The sequence below is a fragment of the Acomys minous genome (assembly GCF_964271855.1).
Source record: "Acomys minous genome assembly, chromosome: 1".
Classification (NCBI taxonomy): domain Eukaryota; kingdom Metazoa; phylum Chordata; class Mammalia; order Rodentia; family Muridae; genus Acomys; species Acomys minous.
In genome coordinates, this window is record NC_140483.1 from 20,555,895 (window position 1) to 20,566,829 (window position 10,935).

Below are 10,935 nucleotides of genomic sequence, written 5' to 3' on the forward strand. Positions count from 1 at the left end.
AGAGCAGGTTCTCAGGTAAGGGTAATTAAATTTTATCTTTATTTCTAGTTCAAGGACACAGTCTACGATTTCTCAAGGAATAAGTTGACATTTTGTTTTGTTTTTAGTTTAATTTTTGTGTATGCTCTTGTTCGTGCAGGTGCACTTGTTTATACAGGCCTATTTGCATGTGTGTGCAGGTGTGGAAGCCATATGTCAATGTCACCTATTATTGTTTTAGATGTCTTCAACTTTGATGTATTTTTTTAAAAATTAAGTCACAGTTTCTCATTGCATTGAAATTCCTTGAGTCTAGGCTGCCTGGCCTGAGAGCCCAGGGATCTGCCTGTCTCTAGCTCCATAGTGCTGGAATTACAACCACACGCCACTCGCTGGTTGTTATATATAAATGTAAGTGTTAGTTACTGAACTTAGTGGGCCATTCTTGGGAGGCAAGGATTTTATGGATTGAACTTCATTACAGCTCGATATACGACGTTTTCAAGTGAGGCACTACTTTGTGAAATCTTTACTCTGCAGTGTGCTCAGGGCCAGGGCTATCTCTGAGACTAAGACATAGCACTGACCTTTTTATCTTTCAGGCCTGAGCTCCTCAATGAAGAGAGCCAACTGCACAGAGGTAAAACAGTTTGTTTTCCAAGGTTTCTCCAATTTCCAAGAGCACCAGGTCACACTCTTCATTGTTTTCTTTGCCCTATACATCCTGACTGTGGCTGGCAATGTCATCATTGTGACCATTATCCGTCTTGACCACCGCCTTCACACCCCCATGTATTTCTTCTTAAGTGTTCTCTCTACCTCAGAGACTTTCTATTCTCTGGTCATCATCCCACGCATGCTTGGTGGCCTTGTGGGTCTGAGCCAGTCCATCTCCCTGGAAGGCTGTGGGACACAAATGTTTTTTTTCCTTGGCTTTGCAATCACCAACTGTCTCCTGCTAGCAGTCATGGGTTATGATCGCTATGTGGCCATCTGCAACCCACTTCGCTATAGCATCATCATGAATTGGAGGGTGTGTGTCGCTCTGGCATCTTCAGTCTGTGCCACAGGGTTCTTCTTCTCGCTGGTTCAGGCCGTGGCCATATTCAGGCTGCCCTTCTGCAAATCACTGATTGAACATTTCTTCTGTGATGTCCGGCCTATTTTGGATCTGGCCTGTGCAGTGCCAGTCTTCAATGACATCTTGACCTTAGTGCTCAGCCTCCTGGCCATCACAGCCCCTGCCACTTTCCTCTTTGTCTCCTATGTCCTCATTATTTCCACCATCCTCAAGATTGCCTCAGCTGAAGGGCGGAAAAAAACCTTTGCCACCTGTGCCTCCCACCTCACTGTGGTTGTGATTCACTATGGTTGTGCCTCCATAGCCTACTTCAAGCCCAAGTCAGAGAACACCAGGGACCAGGACCAGCTGGTCTCTGTGACTTACACTGTAATCACACCCCTACTCAACCCTGTTGTGTATAGTCTGAGAAACAAAGAAGTCCAGGATGCTCTGAGGAAAGTGTTGGGTAGGAAATCCCTATCATAGTTGCTAATATCTCTCCAAATTATTTCATATTTTTCATATAGAACCTGATAGGTAAAAGTATAAAGCCAGGGTTTCGTGTAATTTGAAGTCTCATAGATGACAGCCTGGGCCAGGGAAGAAGGGAAGCTGAGAGCTAACCTCTAATAACTGAATTTCGTTTTCTCAACCTATGTTAACGTAATAAAAAACACAGGTCACTTGCAAACTTAAATTTAAAGGAACAAATCTATTTCTTGCTGAATTATAATCCACACATAAAACATTTCTCAATGCAATATTCTTTTAATATAAATTAGATGCTTGGGCAAGTGGTTAGCAGGAAGGCTATGCACAGAAATCTAACTTCCTTGTGTTGTAATAAGGTAAGTAATGCCATACTCAAGAGATCTTTTAAGGAATGAATTTTGGATGAACTAAAACTTGCCCGACAAACTATCAGCAAGCAGACACACATGGACCTCCAAAGGAAGCCCACATTCCCTATCCGCAGTAGGTAGATCTCAAAGTGAAAGGGATGCGAGGAAAGACAGAAGATGGAAGAGGACATTAAAGGGAAACACGCCCTAATCAGCATAGGATAGCATGGAAGCCTAGCCATTCCATCTGAACGCAATGGACTTGGTCTAGTTCATTGCTTAATCCTAATGATGAGCCAGATGGAGGAGAACGGCTTCTTGTACTAATAATAAAACCATCTTTCTTAGAAAAGACCATTTTTAAACCCTGGGAAAGGAAGAGGGATTGTTGAGGAAGAAGATTGCTGATAATTCTGTGAAACTGATGAAGAGGGAAAAAATGGTTAGGGAGAAATCTTCATGAGAACTTCCTGATTGTTGAGTATGTGGAAGGTCACATGTTGAAGAGGGAGAAGAGAAGAATTTTGGAAAAAGTCCTTGTGATTGAGCCTCCTTCTTCCCTTTGTAAGCCAAGACACCAAGTCAATGAAAGAGAATTTACTGGAAGTGTGAGACAGCATCTTTCTGACATAAATTAGATGATTCTATTTCTGCTGAAAAAATGAAACAATGGAAATAGTAAAAAATTCTGACATGAAAACATCCATAAAATTTATTTAATCGAGTTAGAAATGAAATAATAGACTATTTACTCTTCCTTACCTCCAAAAATGAAAAAAAAAGTGAACAATGGGGTAAATTTTAGATTTAATTTGTGAGAAAAAAAATAAGTGATGGATAAAACGTAGTAATTAGTGGGTACAATTATTGAGCAAATAAATGTATTTTATTGGGAAATCAACTTCAATATGCACAAAGAATACATGAATACACATTATCCTTTTTTAAAGCTTTGTCAAAATACAGAAATATTCAATAAAATATGCAAAGCAATTGTGCACTTGATATACTATGTATTCAGGTAAGAAAATCTAAGAAATTTCCACCCTTCAGTCTCCTTTGTCACACAAAGCTCTTAAGACTCTAATGGAGGAAAAACTACCTACCTGTATTTCATGTAAACACAGTCAATTAATGATAAATAATCCAGGCTATAGTTAAACCAATTAAATTTGAGGTTATCTTTTGTCCTTTCACTCTGCTTTCTGACACAATATCTTTGTAGTGAATCCAGTTCTGGTCAAATTTCCTTACCTTAGAGGAAAAGGAGCCTGGTCCAGGCTCATTTCTCGCTGCACGTATTAGATTCCAAGAGTATGCAAGACCCACGCTCAACCTAGTGTCACACATTGAGAGGACTTTGGTTGTTTGCATGTTCTTTCATCAGTATGATTTCTGCACTTCATTCCTTGTTTGTGGCCAGGCAGGGGCCTATGTAGGTCCACCATCCTTCCATCATCCTCTTAATGATAAGCTTAGCCTGGTCAGCTGCATTTGTGCTCCTGGGAATGTATGAACCAGAGTCAGCTTGGCATCTGCAAACCATCCACCTAACACCTGTCTCCTCACTTAGCTATTCCTACCCATCCAGGACTCAAGCCTTTCTGAGAGACTTCCCTGGGAAGTGAAGAACATTCGTGCTACCACCTTTCATTCTACTGACTCCTTTCGGTCCTTGATGAAACCATCAAGGTTTAGCTGGGGACCGGGGCAAGAGTTTGCCCTCTCCAGTATCCCACTGAGTACAGTGCTTTTTTTTTTCCCCATGGGCTGTGTGTCTTCATTTTATTTAAACAGAAAACTCTGAATTCTCAGCTCCATAGTTCACGTTATGTTTCACACACAGAATATTTTTGTATTCAGACTTTTGATATTCAAAAATCATTCTCTCCGAACTACAAGGGGCTTTCTTATGAGAAGTTTGCTAAACTTAAAAACTCAGTTTTCAATACAAATGTTTCAGTTATGAGTTCTTAAAAGTCCTTTTGAAAGGCAATTGACCTCCCTGATGGATTCTTCTGATCTTTCCTCAGGGCAAATAAAGTCCCCGAGAACAATGTGGAATAACAATAACAATTTGAAAAAAAAAAGAGGAGGAACATTAGATTACTGCCCACAAGCATTCTCCCAAGGGTATGTTTCTTTGGAAATTCAAGCATGATTTCCTTGTCTTTTGGAATTGTCACAACAAAAGCTTCTGACATAAGCTCACCACTCCAGAATAGGAAACCGCACATTAAAATATAGCTCTCCAACAGTGCACAAGCCTGTATGAAAATGTAGTCTAACCTCCCTTACTGAAGGTTCATCCAGTCTGATAGCAACATCTCCATCCAACATGTAGGGCAAGGCTTTCCCTCTTTTTGGTAAGATAGAGAGCCAATGCATCCACTGGGCTGACAGAGATTCCTTCTCTTGCTAACAAAGGAAAGGCAGTAAGGAAATGACTGTTAGTACACAGGACCTCTAACCAGTGGTTCCCCAAAACAGCACAGCAAGAGACACAGTGTGAGGAAGGGAACTATAGGGACCAGGAGGGTGATGAGGATGGGAGGGAGAATGGAGGCGCTGAGGACTATAGTGAAGACAGTGTACTTTTACATATTTGAGGTTGTTGAATAACATATTAAATAAAAGCTATGAAAAAAAAAGCATTCTCTGTCCACTGTCTCATTCCAGAAAGTGTCATCTCACTGATTCCCGTCCACTATATAAGTACATTTCAGGGCAGATGAGTCTTTCTAACACGTGAAAGAATGACTGAGTTTTCAGAATTGTTGCTTAGACATGCACATTAGGAAAGGCCTCATTTTCTTGAAGAAGAAACAGTCTAGAAATGCTTAATAGATCAACATGCTGGTCACCTGGCTCTTCCTCATTGCTCCTCTCTGAAGTGGCAAGGTAAGCCCACAGTGGGCAGCTTAATTCCACACCTCTACTAGATTAACAAAATATAAATAATTGCCTAGTAGCTCTTTAATTTTTTTCCTAATTGTTAAAATATATCCTGATTACAGTATTTCCTCCCTCTGTTCCTCCCAGTTCCTCCTCACCTTCCCTACCATGTGGATATATTCCCTGTCTGTCTCTCATTAAAAAAGAATAGGCTTTTAAGATATAACAATAAAATATTGCAAAATAAAATATAATAAGATAAAACAAAAAAACCTTCACATCAAAGTTGGACAAAGTAAACCATCTGAAGGAAGAAGAATTAGGGACCCGGAAGCCCACCCATTCACACATTTAGGGTCACATAAAAATTCTAAACTGAAAGGTATAATATATATGCAGAAGTCTGGGACAGACCCCTATTTGCCCATGCTTGCTGATTCTGCCTCTACAAGTTCATCTGAGGTTTGCTCGATTGATTTAGAAAGCCTTATTCTCATGGTGTCCGCCACCCACTCTGTCTCATATACTCTCTCTGCCTCCTTTTCCCTGGGGTTCTCTGAGCTATGAGAGGGGATATTTGAGGGAGATATCCTCCATAAGGCTGAGTGCCTGGAGGTCTCGCTCTCTCTTTGCAATGTCTGACTGTGGGTCTTTATACCTATTGCCATCTGCTGCAGGAGGACGCTTCTCTGATGATAGATGAATAAGGCACCAATCTGTGAGTGTATCAGAAGATCATTAGGAGCCATTTGTCACTATTTTTTTGGAGGCCAGTATTATTTGGTTTTACCCTAATTCTCTGGTATACCTAGTCCTTGGTTCTTGGTCACCTAAGCAATGTCAGATATGGATTCCTTATCATGGAGTGGGCCTTCGAGTCAAACAAAACATTGGTGGGTAGTTCCCACAAGCCTTATGTCACCATTGCCCTAGCACATGTTGCAGGCAGGACAACATTGTACATCATAGGCTTTGGCTAGGCTGGTGTATATGGTTCTCTTTTGATAGACTGCAGAGTACCTTCCTGTACCAAAGACCCTAAAGCATGTAGGAGGCAGCTGACCCTCTCCACGTGCAATGAGTTGTGTGGATGTTTTCTTCCTTAGTGGGGTCTTCATGTTAGATTGTTGGGAGCAACTATTTTCTTAGTAACCACTTGGATTATTTGAGGATTTCCATGGGACCACTTAGTCAATATCTCAGTTGGATATAACACAGCCCCAGTACTGGAAGCTTCATTGGGTGACAAGAAATGGCCAGTTGGGCATCCATCTCTTTCATTTGAGACTTCATTAGGATTGCCTTCATAAATTTTAGGAAGTTTCCACTGCACTAAGTTTCCAAACCACTTGTGAAATGTAGCTGTTTCTCCCCACATTCCCTCTCTCAACCCATCTTGTCTCTACCTTTCCACATGATTCTCCTCTTCTAGCTCCCCTTGCCCAAAATCCATCCGTAAAATCTACTCTATTTTCCCTTCCAAGGGAGATCTATGCAGCTTACCTAGTACCTTCCTCTGTACCTAACCTCTCTGGGTTTACAGATTGTGGTGTGGTTATCATTGATTATATAGCTAATATCTACATATAAGTGAGTACATACCACATTTTTCTTTCTGAGTCTAGGCTACCTACCTCAGGATGACTTTTCTAGTTCCATCAATTCACCTGTGAATTTTATGATTCCATATTTTAATGGCTGAGCAATACCTCATTATATAAATGTACCATGTTTTCTTTATCCATTCATCAGCTGATGCACATCTAGTTTGTTTCCAATTTGTAGCTGATTGAACAGATCAGCAATGAACACGGTTGATCAAGTGTTGTCCAATGATTATTGATTCCTGATTTGGTGGTGGTGGTGGTGGTGATGGTTGGCGTGTGTGTGTGTGTGTGTGTGTGTGTGTGTGTGTGTGTGTGTGTGTGTGTGCGCGCGCACGCACGCGCGCGCATGCGCGCGCATATGTGTGTGTTTTCCTTCTTTTGATTTTGCTGGTCTGGGATTATTTATTCTCCGTGCTTTCACTGTTGCATTTAACCTGCTTAGCTTGGAGTTTTTCTTCTAGAATCCTTTGTAAGGCAGAATTTGTAGGTAAATATTGCTTAAATTTGGTCTTATTTAGGAGTATCTCATTTTCTCCATAGAGGATGACTACAAGTTTTGCAGGATATAGCAGTCCGTGAAGACATAGGTGGTCTTTTAGAGTCTGCATTACATTGGTCCAGGACTTTCTGGCTTTTAGAGTTTCGTTGAGAAGTCAGGTGTAAATCTAATAGCACTGCCTTTATATATTACTTGGTCATTTTACCTTGCTGCTCTTCATATTCTTTCTTTGCTCTGTGTGTTTAGTGTTTTTATTATTATATGCCAAGGGAACTTTCTTTTCTGGTCCAATCTATTTGGTGCACTGTATGTTTCTTCTACCTTTATAGCCATTTTCTTCTTTATGTTAGAAAATTTTTCTTCCATGATATTGATAAAAATATCATCTAATCCTTTGAATTGTCTTTCTTCTTCCTCTAATCCTATCATTATTAGATTTGGTTTTTTCCTAGTGCTCCAGATTTCCTAGATGGTTTTGTCATGAGAAATTTAAGTTTACCATTTTCTTTGACTGATGTATCCATTTTTTATATCCTATTTTTTCCTTTTTTATTAATTTATTCTTGTTACATCTCAATGGTTATCCCACCCTTGTATCCTCCCATTCTTCCCTCCCTCCCATTTTCCCTTTATTACCCTCCCCTATGACTGTTCCTGAGGGGGATTACCTCCCCCTGTATATGCTCATAGGGTATCAGGTCTCTTCTTGGTAACCTGCTGTCCTTCCTCTGAATGCCACCAGGTCTCCCCCTCCAGGGGACATGGTCAAATGTGAGGCACCAGAGTACATGAGAAAGTCATATCCCTCTCTCCACTCAACTGTGGAGAATGTTCTGACCATTGGCTAGATCTATTTTTGATGCCTGAGTTTTTTCTTCTATCTCTTATGTTCTATTGGTAAAGCTTGACTCTGGAGTTCCTGTTTTAACTCCCAAATTTTTTACTTCCAGCATTGCCTCAGCTTGGATTTTTATCATTGATTCTACTTCTAGGCCTTGAGCAGTTTTATTAATTTCCTCACATTGTTTCTTTGTATTTTTCTAGATTTCTAAAATGTATTTATTTGGTTCCTCATTAAAGGCCCCTATCATCTTCATATAGGGGAAGAGCCTGGGACACATAGACACAGGAAACAACTTCCTGAACAGTACACCAACAGCCCAGGCCCTAATGTCAACAATTAATAAATGGGACCTCATGAGGCTGAGAAGCTTCTGTAAGGCAGGAGACACTGTCAAGAGAACAAAGCAACAGCCTACAGACTGGGAAAAGATCTTCACCAACCCTACATCTGACAAAGGTTTAATATCCAAAATATATAAAGAACTCAAGAAATTAAACACCACAAAACCAAACAACCCAATTGCGAAATGGGGCTTGGAACTTAACAGAGAATTCTCAACAGAGGAATATCAAATGGCCAAGAAACACTTAAAGAAATGCTCATCCTCATTAGTCATCAGAGAAATGCAAATCAAAACGACACTGAGATTCCACCTTACACCCATCAGAATGGCTAAGATAAAAAACTCAAATGCCACCACATGTTGGTGAGGATGTGGAGAGAGAGGAACACTCCTTCATTGCTGGTGGGAATGCAAACTAGTACAACCACTTTGGAAAGCTATCTGGAGTTTTCTCAGAAAAATGGGAATAGGGCTTCCTCAAGACCCAGCTATCCCACTCCTTGGAATATACCCAGAAAATGCCCTAACACACAACAGGGACATATGCTCAACCATGTTCATAGCTGCTTTATACATAATAGCCAGAACATGGAAATAGCCTAAGTGTCCCTCAGTAGAAGAATGGACTAAGAAACTGGTACATTTACACTATGGATTACTACTCAGCTATAAAAACAAGGAATTCCCGAAATTTGTGGACAAATGGATTGACCTAGAAATTATCATAATGAGTGAGTTCACCCAGAAGCAAAAAGAGACAAACGGTATATACTCACTTATATCAAAACACTAGTCCAAGGGATACGTCCCATGAAAAACTTTACTTACCAAGAAAGTGGGTCAGAGGAGAGGACATCCTATTGAGACTTTAGGTGAGAGTAGCATGGAAGAATGGGGAAATTGTAGGACCCACAGGGTCCTGGAAACCTACAAGAAGAACTTTATGACAGGCAGATCTGGGTCCTGGGGTCCTTCTCAAACTAAGGCACCAGCCAAGGAGAATATAGGCAGTAAACTTCGAACCCCTACCAAGACCTAGCCGACAAACATGATATTCTCCACCACTGAGTGGAGAGTGAGATCTGACTCTCCCACGAACTCTGGTGCCCCTTTTCTGACCACGTCCCCTGGATGGGGAGGCCTGGTGGCACTCAGAGGAAGGATAGCAAGTTACTAAGAAGAGACTCAATATTCTTAGAGTATATATAGGGGGAGGAGGTCTCCCTCAATCACAGACATAGGGCAGGGGAAAAGGGGGGAAGTGGGAGGGAGGGAAGAATGGGAGGAAACAGGGAAGGGCTAACAATCAAGATGTAATATGAACAAATTAATAAAAAATATTTTTTAAAAAAGACTTTTTTTTTTTTTTTTTAGTTACAGCTGTGTTTTCTCTGATAGGGTTGCTGGGCTCCAGTGGAGATATCAGATCCCGGCTGTTATTGCTTGTATTTTACAGACATCTACACATTTGGGATTGGAATGAATGTAAGTCTGTGTGATGATATTTGATTTTGTCCTTATTGGATGAATGTTTTGTTCCCTGGTTTCTGCTTCCTCCCTGGACTTTAGGAAAGTATTATGGCTGTGTGCTGCCTGTTAAAATTTTTTCTGTGAACATGTTTCCCTGCTCTGCTCAGCTGGTATGTTCCAAGGTTTCTGGTGTTGGAAGCTGGGATAGTAATTTGAGTTCTAGGAGAGAAGTTGGAGGAGAAAGATGTTTGTGATCCACTGGGGATGGGGTCAGAGCAAAAAGAAAAACTGCAGCAACTTTTCTACTACAGAGCTGGGAATGAGACCAGAGGTATTGGATCTGGAGGAGCAAAAGGAGGCATGTTGATCCACTATGATCCTATCTGCGTCTTTAGCAGGAGTGGCCTTCATATCTGCAGGGGGTGCCTACTGGGGTTGGAGGCTGAGTCAAAGCAAGGAGTAAGGAGAGGGAAGTTACGAGGGGGGATCTGTGGGATCCACAAAGGATGGGAACCGAGGGGCAGGGAAGGATGCCAAAGTTGTTCTGCTGCACAACAGGAGATGAGGCTAAAGACTGAATCTGGGAGGACAGGGGGAGAAGAGAGCATCATTTTTTATATAATCAATTCTCTCACACCTCTAAGACAATGCTCTTTTGACTAAGAGATGCAGTTATTATTGCATTCTTTAAGAGTCAATCATTTACAAAGAAAAGATTTAAGTTAATGTAAATGTTAAGTTAATCTGACATTCAAATCTCTGTGGCTCTTTCAGGAACTACTATTTGTTGTTGTTTATAGTCTTCAGTGAAAAGAACCTAACAACTGGGCAGAGCATCTGCAATCTCCATATGCACTTGTACATAGCAGTGAGTGGAAATAAGTTAACCCTCAAAAAGAGTGAAGCTAGATTGAAATACATTTAGTCCCTAGTTAGTTAAATAGGATCTTGTCCCTACCACCACCTACCAGAAACCTCAAGACAAGAAGATAATGTAATCTAGAACTTCTTTTGTCTTTATAATTTATTCATATATAGTGGGGCTAAGCAACTATCGCCTGCCAGATGATATGACCACAAACTGGTTTTGTACAGACTGCAAGATGTAGAAGAGTTTAGAATTATAATCAATTAAAATAAATAAAAGAAAGATACTGTGTGAAGCAAAAGTGTGGGATATTTCAATTTTATTAGCCACACCATTAAGTTGGCTCTGAATGACTACCACATGCTTTGATTTCTATATTGTCTATAACCATGGTTGTGTTACCTTTGCAAAATTTAATACAACAGAGATTATGTTCTAAAACCTTAACTTTTGGCCTTATATGAAAAAAATATTAGACTCCAGTTACAGTGTTCAGAATGCAATAGAACTATATGTATACACCAG

General features: G+C 40.5%; 1 protein-coding gene across 1 annotated transcript; it reads left to right on the forward strand.

Annotated features, from left to right (window-relative positions):
* Positions 1-595: 595 nt before the first annotated feature.
* LOC311593505 (olfactory receptor 10J1-like) lies at positions 596-1,528 on the forward strand (the record flags this gene model as incomplete). Its single annotated transcript, XM_084774861.1, has 1 exon — positions 596-1,528. One exon carries the CDS (start codon positions 596-598, stop codon positions 1,526-1,528), a length of 933 nt encoding a protein of 310 aa, XP_084630987.1.
* Positions 1,529-10,935: the final 9,407 nt, after the last annotated feature.